The sequence below is a fragment of the Microsporum canis genome, genomic scaffold, assembly GCF_000151145.1.
Source record: "Microsporum canis CBS 113480 supercont1.5 genomic scaffold, whole genome shotgun sequence".
Lineage (NCBI taxonomy): Eukaryota > Fungi > Ascomycota > Eurotiomycetes > Onygenales > Arthrodermataceae > Microsporum > Microsporum canis.
The window spans coordinates 293,917-310,654 of NW_003299165.1; the positions used below are offsets into that span (position 1 = coordinate 293,917).

At 46.6% G+C, this 16,738-nt stretch overlaps 8 protein-coding genes across 8 annotated transcripts in view; 4 read left to right on the top strand and 4 right to left on the bottom strand.

Moving 5' to 3' along the window:
• The window catches only part of MCYG_05170 (WD repeat protein), a gene marked incomplete at both ends in the record, with an annotated part of 5,196 nt that extends 4,282 nt beyond the window's left edge, over positions 1-914 (top strand). The window contains 3 exons of the mRNA XM_002845255.1: positions 253-341; positions 411-573; positions 642-914. Coding sequence (XP_002845301.1) covers positions 253-341; positions 411-573; positions 642-914 — 525 coding nt within the window. The remainder of the gene's footprint in view (positions 1-252; positions 342-410; positions 574-641) is intronic.
• A 332-nt stretch (positions 915-1,246) lies between these two features.
• On the bottom strand, positions 1,247-3,912 carry MCYG_05171 (serine/threonine-protein kinase HRK1; the record flags this gene model as incomplete). The annotated part of the gene is made up of 4 exons (XM_002845256.1): positions 1,247-1,396; positions 1,528-2,084; positions 2,152-3,511; positions 3,637-3,912. The coding sequence occupies 4 exons, from the start codon at positions 3,910-3,912 to the stop codon at positions 1,247-1,249; spliced, it is 2,343 nt and encodes a 780-aa protein (XP_002845302.1).
• A 1,029-nt stretch (positions 3,913-4,941) lies between these two features.
• MCYG_05172 (mitochondrial 54S ribosomal protein YmL19) lies at positions 4,942-5,534 on the bottom strand (the record flags this gene model as incomplete). The annotated part of the gene is made up of 2 exons (XM_002845257.1): positions 4,942-5,274; positions 5,371-5,534. 2 exons carry the CDS (start codon positions 5,497-5,499, stop codon positions 4,942-4,944), a joined length of 462 nt encoding a protein of 153 aa, XP_002845303.1.
• Positions 5,535-6,024: 490 nt separating this feature from the next.
• On the top strand, positions 6,025-7,489 carry MCYG_05173 (survival factor 1; the record flags this gene model as incomplete). The annotated part of the gene is made up of 6 exons (XM_002845258.1): positions 6,025-6,044; positions 6,111-6,326; positions 6,439-6,563; positions 6,667-6,864; positions 6,942-7,318; positions 7,388-7,489. The coding sequence occupies 6 exons, from the start codon at positions 6,025-6,027 to the stop codon at positions 7,487-7,489; spliced, it is 1,038 nt and encodes a 345-aa protein (XP_002845304.1).
• A 783-nt stretch (positions 7,490-8,272) lies between these two features.
• Positions 8,273-8,936, top strand: MCYG_05174 (uncharacterized protein; the record flags this gene model as incomplete). The annotated part of the gene is made up of 6 exons (XM_002845259.1): positions 8,273-8,340; positions 8,396-8,427; positions 8,481-8,517; positions 8,605-8,692; positions 8,754-8,813; positions 8,889-8,936. 6 exons carry the CDS (start codon positions 8,273-8,275, stop codon positions 8,934-8,936), a joined length of 333 nt encoding a protein of 110 aa, XP_002845305.1.
• Positions 8,937-9,705: 769 nt separating this feature from the next.
• Positions 9,706-10,816, bottom strand: MCYG_05175 (acetyltransferase; the record flags this gene model as incomplete). The annotated part of the gene is made up of 2 exons (XM_002845260.1): positions 9,706-10,688; positions 10,780-10,816. 2 exons carry the CDS (start codon positions 10,814-10,816, stop codon positions 9,706-9,708), a joined length of 1,020 nt encoding a protein of 339 aa, XP_002845306.1.
• A 652-nt stretch (positions 10,817-11,468) lies between these two features.
• Positions 11,469-12,246, top strand: MCYG_05176 (uncharacterized protein; the record flags this gene model as incomplete). Its single annotated transcript, XM_002845261.1, has 3 exons — positions 11,469-11,599; positions 11,831-11,964; positions 12,107-12,246. The coding sequence occupies 3 exons, from the start codon at positions 11,469-11,471 to the stop codon at positions 12,244-12,246; spliced, it is 405 nt and encodes a 134-aa protein (XP_002845307.1).
• Positions 12,247-12,786: 540 nt separating this feature from the next.
• MCYG_05177 (dynein heavy chain) overlaps positions 12,787-16,738 on the bottom strand; it is a gene marked incomplete at both ends in the record, with an annotated part of 13,192 nt that continues 9,240 nt past the window's right edge. The window contains 4 exons of the mRNA XM_002845262.1: positions 12,787-13,242; positions 13,306-14,467; positions 14,514-16,161; positions 16,243-16,668. Coding sequence (XP_002845308.1) covers positions 12,787-13,242; positions 13,306-14,467; positions 14,514-16,161; positions 16,243-16,668 — 3,692 coding nt within the window. The remainder of the gene's footprint in view (positions 13,243-13,305; positions 14,468-14,513; positions 16,162-16,242; positions 16,669-16,738) is intronic.

A 16,738-nucleotide genomic window follows, 5' to 3' on the forward strand; every position in this document is an offset into this window, starting at 1 on the left:
AATTCCCCCTCTCCCACAGGGTTTTTTTTTCAAAGGGAAAACCCGAGTTTAGGTTTTCCCCCAATTTTTTTAAAGGGGTCCTTTGGGGCCCTTTCGCCAAAATTTTTGTTTTTTGGAAAAACTCCCCCCCCTTGGGCTTGTGAATTTAGTGCTGGGGGAAAATATTTTTTTTTAACCCCCCCCCCCCCCCCCCCCCCCCTCCCCTTCCCCCAACCAAGGATACAACTACTAATTTACATTTTTTACTCAAAGAATATTATCCCATTCAAAGAGGTACCCAAAATTGCATTCTCATTAAAACCATTCCAAGATTCTCTCCCCGAGGTTATAAAACCTGACATGTAAGTGCACGCTCCGGGCAAACTTCTCACGTTTTTATCCACTAGAGAGTGATTAACTCATAGGTACAGGACCGCTCCAAATAACTCATCCCGCCTCAATGCAAACCGAATGCTTCGCGCAAAGAAGATTCTTGCATACGTTGCAGAACGTATCGACCCGCAAAATGTAGAAAACCCAAGCGAGGATGCTCTGAAACCAGAAGAGTATCTCGAGCTATACTGTCAAAACACTGTAAGCAACTCTATATTAACATATATTAAAATGACCTAGATGGGAAACACTAACACAAGGTTATGTAGTTAATACCTATGGACATGACTCTCGCAACGATACGTACTCACATATGGCGAACAGGAAATGATATGGTTCTCGTCTACAAAGCAAATGGAAGAAGAAAGATTCCGATTCCCGAAGAAGATAGCGAGACACAAGAGAACGAAGGAGAACCTGGAGTTAGTGTAGAAGCTTCTACCACTCCAGGCCCTGAGCAGAAACCACAGGCTAACGGAAAGCACGCTTCGACAGATGCTCCTGTGCAATCCCATTCAACAATAGTGACGGAAATGATTTGAATGACCTCACAAGCCCTATGATATTTTGGTTTATCTACATTATATATAGACAAGGGAGTCGAATTGGCTTATTACTACTGAGAGTATATATAGATAGTATAGTTAAGCTGCCACTCTTTATCTGATTCATGGAGGAAATCAATAGTATCATTATTAGGATTCATTGTGCAGGACTGTAACCACAGAATATATACTAATTATAAACAAAACAATAGAACAACAGAATGTACATCGTGTAGGTAGTAGGTATCAAGAAACCACGCAATTCTCCTTTGTATAAACGCCAAAGAGAAAAAGGTTCGTGGATAGAAGCAGAAACAATCCAATTCCAATCAAATAAGTGTCCACAATGTATAACTGCATATAAAAACGTAGCAACTTTTTACTTTCCCATAGGAAAACGAAGGATTGGAAGAAAGGCAAACCAACAGATAAACCAACCAGTTATCATGGGCGGAATCCGTCGGAAAATACTGTGGCGGCTATCAACAAATCTATTAAATACCTATTTTTTTGGAGGCGCGGGAGCGGGAGGCTCCAGTATGTGAGTATGCCCAGGTGCGTTGATAATCTGGCCGGATTCTTCTTGTCTGCAGACTTCACAGCTCCTTACCCACTCGTTTTCCAATATGTCCTGTAAAGTTGCTCGTTCTCGCGGATCGAGTTTCAGTAAACGGCTGATAAGGAGACGGGACTCCCGAGGTAGAACCCTTAAGAGCCGCCAGGGCCCTTTAATGGGTTCTTGACGCTGGCCTGTAGCTTGTTTCTCTGCATTTCCCGCTATTTTTGCAGAAGTTTCATCCTTGGGGTCGTTGGTAGTAGGTCCCGATTTAGGATATTCTTTGTTATCTGATCTACGGCGATGATGGTGAACTTGGCTGTCGTCTTTGATTCCATTCGCAGTAGAATTATTTCCCGGTTCTCCAACCATGGACCTTGGCCGCCCTCTGGATGGATTACCAAACTCATCTGGTGGTGGGGTATTAGGGGATGGTTCAGCAATAAATAGTTTGAATGAGTTATCCTCTTCCTTAGGCTGTTTCCAGGGAAATCGGCGGAGGATCATGCAGCAGTATATAATCGCAAGAGACCACATATCTGCTGCACAAGGGTCATATTTCTTTCCGTCGTAAACCTCAGGGGCCAAGTATGGGTCTGAACCAACGACGCCTATATTCTCATTAGTGACGTTCTTTTTCCGAGGTATAGTGGATATAGGGAAACAGTTAAAGCGTACCTGTGGCTTGAACGGTTCCGGTTTCGAAGGGATATCTGAATACCACTGCACTGCCGAAGTCTATCAATTTCATGATGCCTTTATCGTTGACCACGACGTTATCTAGTTTGAGGTCTCTATGAGCCAGGCCCATGCTATGAAGATAGCTGACTCCATTCACAATTTGCAGCCATGAGCAAGCGATCTCCTCCCTTGTCATCTTCCCAGTCATGACAATGGCAAAGAGATCAAAAGGCGCAAATTCCATCACCTCATACCAATTGCCGTTCTCACGAATGATGTCTAGCGTCTCAATAATGTTACCATGGTGTAAAGTAGAACCAATGCAAAATTCTGCAGTTACTTTCTTAGCATACTCCCTCTCCGATTCCCAGGAGTGTTTTTCTCTAAACTGCTTGACAGCAAAAGTGACACCGTCCGAACTGCGCTTGAGCAACCTGACAGATCCTCCGGCGCCTGCTCCCAGGACTTTACCAAGTTTTCCATACTTGGACTGCAGACCATGGTCATCGGCAAAAGGCACGCTGGGGGCAGTAGATTGGAACGGAACATGTTTTAGGGAGGATTTAGAAGATTTCATAGAAGATGGTGACTCTCCCCGTTTGTGCTTGCGATCCATCCTAAAGAAACGCCTTAGCTCAGACATTGAGCCCGAATGTCTGGCATCAAATTTATCATCTTGAAGATGCCGATCTTTCTTGCCACCGAAGATGTGGGAGTGTTTATGGTGGTGGTGATGATGATGGTCCTTGGCCTCAGATGCATGAGCAGAGCGTGGGATATTATGTGTGGATAAGGAAGTTGTAGAATGTGATTTATGTGGACGGCGTTTGGCGTCAACGCCTCCGAAAATGAACCTCTGGTCTATATTCGCTAGATTTTTTGTTTGCGGAGGTCTCTTATCTCGAGCGTAAGGATCATTCTCATCGCCTAAGGGAGTGATTGTACCTGATCCAAGGAGCGGGGAGGCAGGCCGTTTGGCTTCAAATCGGGGGGTACTTGGAGGGCTGTCCTCAGATGGGCCAACAAAAAATTTCCCGCGGTTGATATTTGAGAGTTTTGGTGGAGGAGTATTGCTATATCCCGAGACTGGACGAGTGGAAGGGGCAGTGGAGGGTGAGGATGGCCTGGAGGAGGTGAACGAGTGCTGGTTTCTCATGTATTGTTTAGAGGGCCGTTCGCTGGAAGAAGAGGCTTCTGGCGTCATTTCTACTGTCTCTAGTAATGCGCGATTATGTCCATCCTTTGGATTCTCGGGCAGGTCGATGGGGCCGAAGGCAGGAGATTGCGGTTGTGAGGGAGGAGGAGACATTCCAATGGATCTATTAAAGTCACGGATGCTCGAATCTCGGGAAGGAGCCTATCACGAAAAATAAAATTGAACAGGTATTAGTCTGATGATTCAAGAGACTGCTCAATTACTTATAATAAGCGTCATAGACAAAAGTATCGTCTAGGACAAAAGAGATGTCCATATTCACATACCCTAGAAGCAGGTAAAGACACCGGATCAAAAGCAAAATTATGCAGTCTTGTTTCCTGAAGCCTGGATTTCTGGAATGCAGAATCAAAGGGTATGGATTCACCACCAGGCCCTCGATGTAGAGATCCATCATTTCCCTTGATGGCTGTACCTGGAGAGTCGCTGGACGACAGAAGACTCTGGGGCGGTTCGATCTCCTGGTTCTGCGAGGCAAAACGGACAGTGTTTGGTTCCTGGGCCTTCTTCTCAGCTGATGCTGAGCTCGAGAGCGTAGCCATGATGGAATGAGCACTCTTTCCTGCTCCTTTCCAGGGCTTGATACACGGCTTCTGCTTCGTTGAAGATATATACGGGGTGTAGCTGTGATAATGTAGTTATGGCCCAGCGACGTTTGGCCGTAGCGGTGGAAGCAGGGCAGCTCTCAACAGACTTGCAGGCACAGAAGCATTCCTCTCAACGCGCGCATTCGACCTTTGGCTAACGTAGACTCAACGGCGACCGTCCTCGGCGCAGCACCGGCTGGGATGCTCTTGCTGGGGGCTTTTTTTCGCTGGGCCAAGCCAGGGAGGGCGCGAACAAATAGGAGGGGCACGGAAGCCAGAAGGATGCACGCCTGACGTCCGTTTCGCAATCGAAGGATGACAGCCGTTGATGGTCGAACAAACGACGAAGATTTGTTCCGTTACGATGAGCAAAAAGAATGAAAGATGAAAGATGAAGAGATTTTTTTTTTAAGAAGAAAAAGTTGCGGTAGAAACCAAAAGGTGACCAAAAAGCTTGTTCGGACTCAGATTTTCCGGGAACTTCGGGAGATGATCTTGATATCAAATTCTTATTATTTTTACTGTTTACTTATTCTTATTCGAACAGGAGAATGAGATGAATACATATAAATGGGCTCGCTTGAGGGACTTGCTGGTTGCGAGCTCGTAGCAGTCATGGTTCGCTCTTTTTACCAGGGGAAAAGCAGCAGCCGAGGTATCCGAGGCAGCTGGGAGATGAGTGGAAGAAGAAAGTCGTTGCTCTATCATACACTGTGGCTGTTGTACAATGCCGTACACTGCTCCGAGGAGCACCCAAGAAGCTCTCTAAAACATGGGGCTGCAGGATATATATAGAAGAGGAAGCCCAAGAAGTAGAATTTGCCCACCCGCAAACGCCTTGCAATGATCACGCCAACCCGTTCGATCCAGCTAGGTCAAACGCTCGGAAAAGTAGATTTGGTTCGGAAGATGTCCCCACCGATGAGTCCTTCTGTTATTCCCATTAGATGGCCACCTCCGAATGAACATCAGCAGAAGACCCGTTCACGGTACCACCTTGATGCCAATGGACTTCGCCTGGGCTATGATGCTCATACACAGTCCCTGAAGGCTCAAGCCCGATAGGCGAAGCTCCGTTTGCTTTATTTTTGCAATCTCGTAAACATGTTTCAACGAGACGTTCCCGATAGTCTCATGTCCTGGCCGCTCGCCGCCTCGGATGCGAGCTTTTCTTGGTTCCACCTTGGCTGCCTGCAAGAGAAGCCAGGACGTCACCGGGGTTCTGAGGTCGAATGTAAACGATCGATCGGGCCGAACAGTGACTCGTGCGGGTATGGGTGTTCCAACATTGATGTGTGCAGTGCGCGCATTGAACTCCTATTTGCGCTGTTAGAGATATACACATAAAAAAAAAAATTCTCACGGGGTAGCTTTGCCCCGTCGCAATTGGGTCTGAGAACCTAAATGGCATACCTTGCAGAAATCCATGGATTTCACACCTTTACTCCCCAGAGCTGGACCGACTGGAGGACTAGGACTGGCCTGACCGGCGCCCACGATGAGCTTCACGACCACGTCCTTTGGTATAGCTTTGGCTGCCATCGTCGCGGTTGCTCCTTTAACAGAGGGAGCAGGGCAGAGAAATCAACCGGGACAGTCTCTTCTCCCTCCTTTTCTTTCCAAAGGCCTAGCAGCAGATTCTCAATTGTTTGTTCTTCTTTTTTATCTCTTTGAAGTTCATAAAAAGTTCTTCCAGACTCACGCTAAACCTAAAACAGATAATCAAGCGCCAGCCGCAAGATCCTCATGACAGCCGCCGGAACCGCGCGTATTAAGAATTAGCCGCATCTTTTTTTACGCATAAAAAAAACGACGAGGAAAAAAAGACTTGGAGAACGAGAAGAAAGTGGAAAGTTGCCTTGTTTACGCTTCACCTGGACTCGGTTCTGCCTCTTCTGCTCGTGTTGAATCGTCGCGGCCAGAGTCTTGCACGGTACATCGTTTATCCGCCGCTTCCGCTCCAAGATTCTTGCCTGATTTCTTGTTGCCGCATCCTTCAGCTTGTTCCCCTCCATCAAGATCTAGATACAATCTCAGGTTCGCATACGCTCGCCCACAACCACAACTATGAACTGGTTTAAACAAACGTATGTATTCCTCTTGCCCGTGAACGACCATGTAGAAAACAGATGCGCTGACCCACTCACTCACAGCTTGGCCAATGTCGCCGGCACGCAGGAGCCCATCTATGGGCCCACGGCAATACAGTCGGTGGTCGACCACGCGAAGACGATTCCATACACTGAGGCGACCAAAGATCATCTACGATGGGCTGCAATGCAGTCAACTTGCGTGGAGACCCAGACGTTCTATCTTTTCTCGGATAACGGAGATATTGCCTCCCTCCAGTTGATCTATAACAATGTCGTGTGAGCTTTTTCAATGATGAAGATGTTGGAGCGTGTCTTTTTCTTGCTTCCCTTTTTGTGTCAACCACCCTTTGCGTATACGCTGGGTTTCTAATGTGCCTCACTTTCGCAGTGGTCTGCATACAACCTGCCAGTTTAACTGCAAAGTGTTCTCCACGGATCTGGCAAAACCTCATCTTTGGGCCTCCGATCCTGTACAGAACCACATATTCGACGAAGATATGCTCTCCTTTGGCGGTGATAATGTCGCCATCACTCTCAATGAGGAGGGAACCCGCGTACACTATTAAATCCGCCATAAACGAGGACAGCCTGGTTAATATTACACTTGCCCGCATAGCTCCGGGGTTCGTCGTTGGCAAGGATGGAACCTCAACATTTGGAACCGATCCAATGAATCCATGGGGCAGTATGCGGCATGCATTTTGGCCACGGTGCAAGGTCGAAGGCTCGATTATAACTCGTGAAAAGGAAATCGACTTTGCTGGAAGGGGTTTTTTCGTCCATGCGCTCCAGGGCATGAAACCACAACACCTCGGTATGCCCCAGCCGCCTTTCTTCCTCCTCACCCTCCCCATATGGACTCCACTCTAACCGCCCGATTGCCGATGCTAGCTGCGAGATGGAACTTTGTTGACTTTCAGTCGCCCACCTTCTCCGCGTGCATAATGGAGTACACCACTCCCCCTTCGTACGGTTCTACCGTCGTGAACGTTGGTGGTATTGCAAAGGATAGCGAAATTTTATACGCCGGTGCCCCAAATTCAGTAACACACACCGATTTCACTCAGGATTCTGAGAACGACTGGCCCGAACCAACTGCAGTGAAGATTGTCTGGTCAGGCAAAACAGCCGCCGGCAAACCATTCGAGGCTACGGTCGAGGGCTCCCTAGGGCCTAGGCTCGATCGAATTGATGTCATGGCTGAAGTCCCTGGGTTCATTAAGTCGCTCGTCGGAAGTGTCGCCGGAACAAGGCCATATGTCTATCAGGTCAGTTTGTGTCCATAACAGACGGACCGTGTTTATCTGACTTAGAACTAACGAGTTATATTTAACCAGTTTGTCCCACCTAACAAACTGCCCATTAGGATCAAAATCGGAGAGGATGAGGAAATCACAGAAGAAGGCACCCTTTTAATGGAAGCCACCTTCATCTCCTAGTGGCATGACATGTTACCTTACATATCTCATACTGCATATACTATTATGTTTTTACGGCTGGCGTTCGGGCGTGTCCCCGGAAGATTTTGTTACTTCACCCATACTGTCCCTCGTTTGTCTCTAGCACATCTCTGTTTGACGGCCGTTCTCCTGCAGAGTACATTCCACCCTCGCTGAATGGCGAAGGCACACCGGTATGTCAAAGGTCAATGGCAAGACGACCATGATGTCCTGGCATCACGTATATATACACACTTATATATACCCATACATATATTTATCAACTCCTGCTCATAGTCACTAATACCAATCCGCGGGCTTGCAGTCCATGAGATGCCAGATTCCCCCTTTTTTTTTCAAACCCACCAAGCTGTTCCTTTACAGGACGACGTGGACTCTAGACAATATATGTCTCTTGGATATACAGTAGGAGACTCCCTACAAGTTCTAAATGATACCTATGCCAGCTAGGAGGGTTTCACCAGTTCAAAGCAGTTGTCTTAAGGAGGCCAGAGCCAAAGTCTCTTTGTATTGTCATTCTCTCTGCTAGTTAGCTGTCTAGTGTTCTATTAATGTGTTTTTCTACCATCGTCCCAGTAACGCAAGTTGAACAACACAGCAGAATCATAACACAGCGCTGGTTCCACCCTCTTATATCGAATATTTCTCCCATACTCACTTTATCTCTCCAGTTTCTCTACTCTGGCCTTTGATATTTCAGTCTGTTGTTATTATCTACAGAGTCACCGCTTAGTATCTACACCCTCTTCTGACCGCACAGAGATGGAGGCCCCGTTGAAACTCGGCAAGAAGAAGAACTACACGTCAAAGTATCTACCCAAACGCTATCGGTAGGTCTAGCTGCTATTCCTTACTTACAAGAAAGGCTTGCCAATCATTTGATAGGAAAAACTGTCGGGACAACATCATGGGTATCAGTAAGTACAGCTGGACTTGACCTTCATAAAGAATATATAGACACATAGACCAGCTAACACAGCGCTTCTTGTAGCCAAGCCTGCCATCCGGTATGAGAATATACATATTATAGCATGCATAATCTGATATGGCCTTCTATCAAATGTATGAGAGTTAACCCCTTGTTTGGGCTCCAGTCGTCTCGCACGCCGCGGCGGCGTTGTCCGCATGCAAAAGGCGATATATAGCACAGTACGAGAGATCATTGTTTCTCGTCTGGAGACGGTAATGAGAAATCTACCTACTCAGACGTGTTGCGCACTGCTGACGCTCTCTACCTGAACAGATTCTCGAGCAAGTAGTCCAGCTACTCGAATCTACAGACACCCCTGCCAAAGCTCGGAAGGTGAGTGCCCTCATTGGCTGTTCTTCTCTATTATCCCTCTATACCAAGGCTAACAAAGCGGTTTTCATATCATAGACCGTTACGACTCCTGATGTAAGCTCATCTATAGCCCTCCTTGGTTGAATCCTCTGTGGCTAACATTTATACCGTCCAGATCATATACGTGTTAAAGAGAGTAGGTGATACTTTACTCTACACCTACATATCTTCATTTCGGGATCTAACAAGCGTGTTTATAGCTTGGAACCACTGTGTATGGTTTCGACAATCTATGATTTCTTTCTCTAGAGCCATTTTCTCCTACGACTCATCTAACAACCTGGAATACTGGGCTTATCCCTTTGAAGCTGTAATGTTGGTGATACCTGCTTGACTGCATACCACTGGTTATCCCTGAGCGAGCAAAGGCTGGTACACGACATGTCCTAGCGAAAGAATATCGAACTAGTTAGTTATGCAACAGGGATGTTTGAAGCCTGGCCAAATGGCCAAGAGGCTGCATGCTTACCTGACTGCTTCTACATAACTAGCCCTCAAGCTGATTTGATGGCCGTTGGCCGACCCTGCTATGTAATTATCTTCTCTCTCCTTCTTTAATATATGCATGAACGCGCGTTCAGCATACATCAACCTCCATACATATGTAGATGTTTTTTGGGGTTGGGCTTATTTAGTTCATGTAGTTTCTATTTCAACTGGCTAGCTGTCAACAACAGCTGGCTGTAATAGCTGGCATTGTATATAATAAGAAATATGATAATAATAGTAGTAGTAACCAAGTAACGAACGAGGGTATATAGCGGAAAACATCAAAGCAACGAATGTAAAAAGGAGACATTAACTCCAATCCCACAACAAAATAAAGAAATGTAAATAGATAAATATATACGAGTTACTTGTTCCTTTCCCTCATAACAGTGTGTTCCAAAAACCTCCGTGCCCATGCATCTTGCTTGTCAAAACCAACGTTAAACATCCCTGGTAGAAATCGCTTCGAATGAACGTGGTCGTCGGCGAACATAGGGCCGTCCAGGGTCCGTAGCCGACAATTAGCAATAGCTTCTTCCAATAATTTGGTGCCCACTCCATTCGATCTAGCGGGCTGTTTGACCGCCCACGCACGGATTATACCAGTCCATCTGGCAGAGCTTTTGCGCCTGGCTGACCGTGGCCGTACGCCCGGCGTACTAGCATCGGTAACCGTTTTGCATATCCTCATAACCAGGACACCAACAACATCTCCACCTTCCTCGTCCCGGGCAATAAATACTTCATCACGCCTATGCGATAGCCCGTGAACGGAGTCTTGTGAAAGCCAATTTATATCCCTTGTCTCCCGGATCTGGTCTAAATAGCCCTTGACCATAAAACGGACCACCAGGATCGCAACTAATATGCTCAACGTCCAGACGCTGAGGATTAGGATAAGGTCGGCGGGAGAGCCAGAGTAGATGATCTTAGCGCTAGATAGGAAGAACAGTATACCTGCCGCAAGCACTCCAGGATGTGAAATGATGGCTCTAGCTGCCAATTGCCGTTGCTGGACGACACTCTCTGATATGATACCAAGAGCAGAAGCCACTTCGTTCTCGGATTGAGTGGGAAATACGGAGAGGTGAGTGCTAGCAGGCAAAGCAGCGCTGTAGGGAGCGGAGTCAATATCTAATGACTCTATGATTTTGGCGCACCGTGCGGGTTTCTGGAACGCCGGAGACGGTAGACAAAGGCTTTCCTGACTGGTCGATGCATATAGAGAAGTACAAGGTGTGTCAGGAGTATTCACCAGGGAGATACCATAAGGCGAGGAAGGGTTATAGATTGCATCTTCGGGAAAAGTGGATATTTGTAAATTAGTCCTCAAGGAGGAAAGGAAAGCTATAATATTGAACATTAGGCCAGAGCTCCCACAGGTTCAAAAAAAAAGGGGGGGGGAGACAGATAATATCTTTCTTTTTATTGTCCATACCAATCGGAATAAGAAGCCCTGGGACATGATCGCCCATTGTCAAAGCCTGCAGCGATTCTTCAACGGCAGAAACGCCATGCAGGAGTGGGACACGAGAAAACATGGAATAGAGGCTATCCTTCGAAGCAAAGGAAGACAAACGAAGCTCCCGGGTCCTTGAGTGGCGCTTCATTTTGAAAAGGCGTCTGGCGATAATTTCGCACACGTCGAACAGGGTCGTGCTTAAAGTGGGAGGAGAAATGATATTTGCATCCAGGCAGAATAATATGGAAACAAGGCGTCAAATAAAACTGCGTTCATTAAACAAAAAGGTATGTAAATGGAAATAGTAAAATGATAAGCAAAAGGATTCCTTCAAGGAATATAACAAAAATTTCGGAGGATATGGCTTTCACGTTACCATCCTCGACGGCGAGGGATGCCCATGAGGAGTGACGAGTAAAATAGATAAAGAAAAAAAAAAAGTCGAAGGAAAAAGAAAAGAAGAGAACGGCCAAAATGGAGTTCCAGCGCACCAACCTGATGGTATATACTATCTAGGTACTGGTTCAGCCTCTCACTCGCCCATCCGTCTGCCTCCATGTCGAACGGGCCAGCAAGTCAGCTCGCTTGGCTGGGATCCCGCAGTTGATGCCGTTAGATTAATAACAGCCATCCGTCCCCATCTCTAGCGTCATCAACAGCCGAGTATGAATGGTCTGAAATGGGCGAGTTACCAAACGATGACGGTTGAGGAAGATGTTGGCGTAACTCCATCCTTGAACGTGGAAAAAGCAACGAGCGCCAGAAAACGTCAAGGGAGAAAAAATATGCCCATGTCGTAGAGCCTGAAACACGATCTTGGCTTTTCTCCTCTCTGATAGAGTCTGAACAGTCGATCAGGAGCGGTTCGTGTTTGAGATTCGCTTATTGATGCTGCTTATGCTGCTGGTGATGACGAGGAAGGGCGCCAGGATCTTGCTCAACAGCGGGGGATCAACGGTGGAATAGTGGATAACCCAGTTGAGATATGATATATAACTAACTAGTTAATATATCAATCTGCACTTAGTAAGGAGTTGTTGATCCAGGACAATCGATTAGCAACGCTGCGTCTGCTTGTTCTGGCGTATACTCTGTACGGAGTAGGATGGAGACACTCTTTACGCGGCGTCCCTTGCCATCCGCCACACCGCCGCGTATTTAGTACGGAGTACACAGAGTATGCACTGAGGATATCTGGGATGTGTTGGGCCGCTTCCTGGCGCCATCAAGCCTCTGGAACGTCAAGCAGCGGCCCATGGCTCCTGGCGAGTACATAGTAGTTTAACCAGCTAAGCATATGTAGTTGTGCGGGCCGGAGTTTGGTCTCAATCCCAGGCTGGTCGTTTGAGGACCTCGAAACACGTAATGTCTGGCTTCGTCTCGCTCGATCCAGCCTATCCAGGCGGCCGTTTGGGCGTGGACGGAAATCTGGTGGAAATCTAGATAGAGTCAGTTCCAGAGTTTGGAATACGGAAAATATGGAGAAGATGCCAGGTTTGCACTACAGGATATGTATATGAGAAGTCTCCCCGCGGTGGATATCGAAGAAACTAATGATATTGGGCTATCGCCAAAATATCAAGCTAAAAAGAAAGAAAAAAGAATAAAATGGTGACATTACTCTAAAGATGTACTTGTTGACTTCTTGTAATACATGTGACGAAAAGGGGGGAAAGAAAGGAGATTAAAAACATGATATGAACCGAGCAATTTAGCCGGAAGAACAACAGACAGACAGACGGAATGTATGTAGTATTCTCGCCACAGATACCCTCGCCAGACCAGACCGTGCTAGAAAGACACAAATATAACAGCAAAGCCCATGGCAAGCCAGTTGAGGGAACCATGAAGGCCGGGAAATATCAATGACCGCAAACGCCTAGAAACATAAGAAACAAGGGGTAATATCTCGGGTGTATAGGAGGATTTAGGATTTGACACTGGGGAAAAACGGGGGAAAGGGGGAAGGATGGTAGATATTGTCTAAATGGCGGCTGTTTCAACCATCAGCTGTTCACCTTCATCAAGTAGTGTGGTGATCTTTGATAGGTTCGAGATCATCCGTTTGCCGTGGCCAACCAGCAGCAGCTTTTCAGCGTTAGCGGGCAGACCTAGATAGGTAGGTGGCTCTCGTTCTGGTAGTCGATTCACCCATGCAAGGAAGTCCTGGATGCCCGTAGAGGTTGGTAGAATAAGTGCCTCGTCGTTCTCCACATCAGGGACCAGTTTATGGTCGTCTTCGAACGCTGCGGGAGTGAGGAAGGTATCGACCAGCTTAGTAAGAAGTGCGAAATCTCCGGCGTCGTCAATCTTTCCACCGTAGGTTTCTGTGATTAACGTCCGGATCAGATCCCAGGGAATCTTCTGTGGTGCAACATTCGAGCGGCCTTGGGCGATCGAGGCAACCCAGGTATCGATAATAAACGCGGAACATTCATACTATTGTTGATGTTAGTCATTTATATTAAACTACTAAATGGGTAGAAGGTTGATTGCACTCACATCGCTATCATTAAACTCCCAGAAGCCCTTCCATCCAAGGCTGGGCGCATAACGAAGCCGTTCTTGGATAACAGCATGAAGGAACGACAGTAGAAGGTACAGGCGAGCTTTTTCAACAGGTGGGCTTGTTGCTCTCAGGCTAAGGGACGACAAGGAATCCTTCACATTTGCGCGAACGCCAGCTGGTTGTTCATACATCAGAACTCTAGATGCTCTAATTAGATTGACCGGAATCTTTGGACTTGATTCCATGGATAAGAAGAGTCTGAAATCGTTATGCGGCTTAAGAGACTCGAGGCGTTTTTCAAGGCTCTGAAGCCAAGATGGAGCAAGGTGAACATTCTTGACAAGTACCCAATTTCCGGTTGCTGCTGCATTGCTAATGGCCTTATCTGCGCTTTCAAGACCTTCATTTGAACCCATGGCAATATTGGCGCAGCTTCTGTGCGTTCTCTCCACAAGACCATCCACCTTATAACTTGCGTCGAATCCGGGGTTGGAACTAAGGGCAATCGGGGTGGTTGAAGTTACTTGCTCGACGACCTCCTTCAAGTCACCACCGTGATCAAGTAAGTCTTTACCGAATACAGTAACGACGAAGCGCTCTGCGGCGGGAACAAATCGGTCAAGCCTAAGGAGTTTAACAAGTAGTAACGAGCGTAGCTGTTGGTCAAAGGCGCTGGTTCCTTCTTCCCAAACAGAAGGAACAAAGTTCTCGGCGAACTCTTCGGAAAGGAACATCTCCCATTGCTCCGCTGAGATGTTTGGTAACGTCGACTTGAAAACTGACATTTGGGCGACAATTGCCATTGCTGATTCCCGGAGACTGCCATCGGTAGATACGTCATAACCCTCGACAGTAGTATCCAGTATCATGTCTATTAAGCCCTTGTCCATAGGATATGGCGAAGCTTGCGCCAGGAGAACGGCCAAAGTGACACGATCCTTCTGGAGCAGCCCAAGAGAAGTGCGTTGGAAGGCTGCGATAAACAGGTCTCGCAATATTATGTTAACTCGTGCGGTATAGTCACGCTCTTGGGCAAGTCTCTTGTTGTTATGAAGGACATCATTAAAAATATCCACAAAGTATTGAAGAGAAAATTGGTAAAAGTGGTTGAGGTGGTGAAGCTGTTCAAGGACAGCAAAGACGGCACTGCAAGACCTGCGATGATATGTATGTAGTGTGATATGTCGACTTCTGTCATTACCCTTCTGTTTCTATCATCTTGTTGGAAATTTCCCATGCTTCTTTCTTAAGTGTTTCCAAAGTTTCGATAACATTATCATCATCAAGGATATTTCCGCGAGACTCATTCAATGCCTGGAGCAATTTCTTTTCTAGCTGGCGAAGATGGATCTTGAACTCTCCTTGTACCTTGATGAGATTTGTTCGACGTTCGTCAACATCTGGACGCTCGGATTTCAACACTTCATTAAGAGACTGTGTCTGTAAACTGCTCTGCGTAACGGTGAAGTTGACAAACGTTGTTCGACTGCATATATCTGGCGGGAAAGAGGCTGAAGGATCTCGAGTAGATAGGAAGAGCTTGAAGGCGGGAGAGAAGTCGATTTCTTGTTTGCCAAGTTGAATAAGCACACGGCCACCAGTTTTCTGGTATTCTTTGTTGAGAACATGGTTGAGAATAGGGTCCAAATGTTCCGCGTCCTGAATAAGTATAGGGTTTCCAAATCGAAGAGCGCTCTCAAGTTGTTTGACAAATGAATCGTCCAAAAAGCTTGTTACCGTAAGTTTTCGATCTCTGTTCTCTTTCTCCAGGAATTCCGTAACTCGGCCAGAGGGGTCAATGATAAGCGGATATCTGTTGAAACGATTGAGAATAATGGCATTTTCTGTGCATAAATCATCAACAGGGAGCGAATTATCCTGCCATGAGAGCCTCTCATCCGCATTCGACAAATACTCCGTTATTGGATTGTGTGGTTTCAAGTCAATGTTTGATTGAGACAAATGATGCATCCAGTCGTCAACCATTGCCTTTCTGAATTGTTGATCATAAAGGCCACCGTATGCAAGGAATGCCGCTGCGATAAGAACATCGCCAACAAGAGTCGATATCTGTGTTTCGAATGTCTTGCTTCCTTCTTCCCATCTGGATCTTTCGGAGGACAGGCTGTCGAGCAGACGAACACTTCTGTCAACCTTGAACTCAACCCTGGACATTTCGCTCTTGATGGCCTGAGTTTCGCTGATAAGAGCTGCGTATTCCACCTTGTAAGTTGCAATACTATTCTCAAGGTCATTGATCGTGTTCTCGATTGCCTGCGCTTCCGCCTTAGTTTGTAATGCTTGCTCTTCCAATTGGCCCACCTCTTCTCTAAGGGGTCCAACGCGATCTAAGATTGCAGAGTAATTAACTTGCGCCTGCACCCACTGTACTAAAGGTCCACAAGCCTTGCTAGCATGGTTGACCCGTTCAAATGAGAATTCATCTTTGGAAAGAAACTCATTCAGCATCTTTGACCGGAGTTGGCGGGTCATTTGCCTCTCATTATCATAATTGACGATGCTTGCAATGAAATCATCCTTGCGGACAATACCCTGAATTGTTTTCCAGCTCTCAACCTTATGACCCAAGAGTGCACAAACCGATTCAAGCGCCAATCTGACACCTGATGGAGGGTTGCTCATTGATCTAACTTCAGTTAGATGCTGTTTCTTAATGTTGCTGACACTCTTTTGAGCTTCAAGGACTGCAGGCTCAGCATTCGCAAGATCGTGTAGCACAATTTCTTTTCGGCTAGCGACTTCTTTCTCTTGCTTCTCTAACGCGGTCTGAATTTCAAGTGATGCTGATTTGCGCTGCTCCTGCCCTCTCGTTGATCGGCAACCATTCGCTGGAGTTTTTCGTTCGCTTCAGCATCTTTCCTTTCAAGCTGATTCTTCTTCTGAGCCAAGCTAGCCCTTAGATCTCGTACTTTTGTCGACGGTATCTCTGAGCTTTTCAAGGCCCACATTGAGATGCCTCTGTTGCTCCTCCAAGTCTTCGCGTTTTTCATTGAACAGCTTAACGTAATGCGCCACAAAGTCAAGATAATGACGTGGGGTAAGGTAGGTCGACCTGTCTTGTTGTTTTTGGAGTCGTTGGTTGAATCTATGTAACGAGTAGTGAACATAAACCATAGCATTGACGACAGTATCGCGGTGAGAAGCTGGGAGGGATAGGCCACGGTACGCAACTGGTATGCTATCTGGGGCAATGAAGTTCGGCTTATCAAGATCAACCGATTGCGTAAGCTCATATCCAACCTGGTATAGAGCTTGGTCAGACCAATCTCCCATCCAATTGAGGACACATCGGTTGAAGAGCGCAGGACTGGTTGCGGCTTTAGACGATAACCCATCTTCGGGGGGGTTCATGGTAAAGACAACGTGGAGATTGTTAACAATTTGTTGAGTAAACCATTTGTGAAT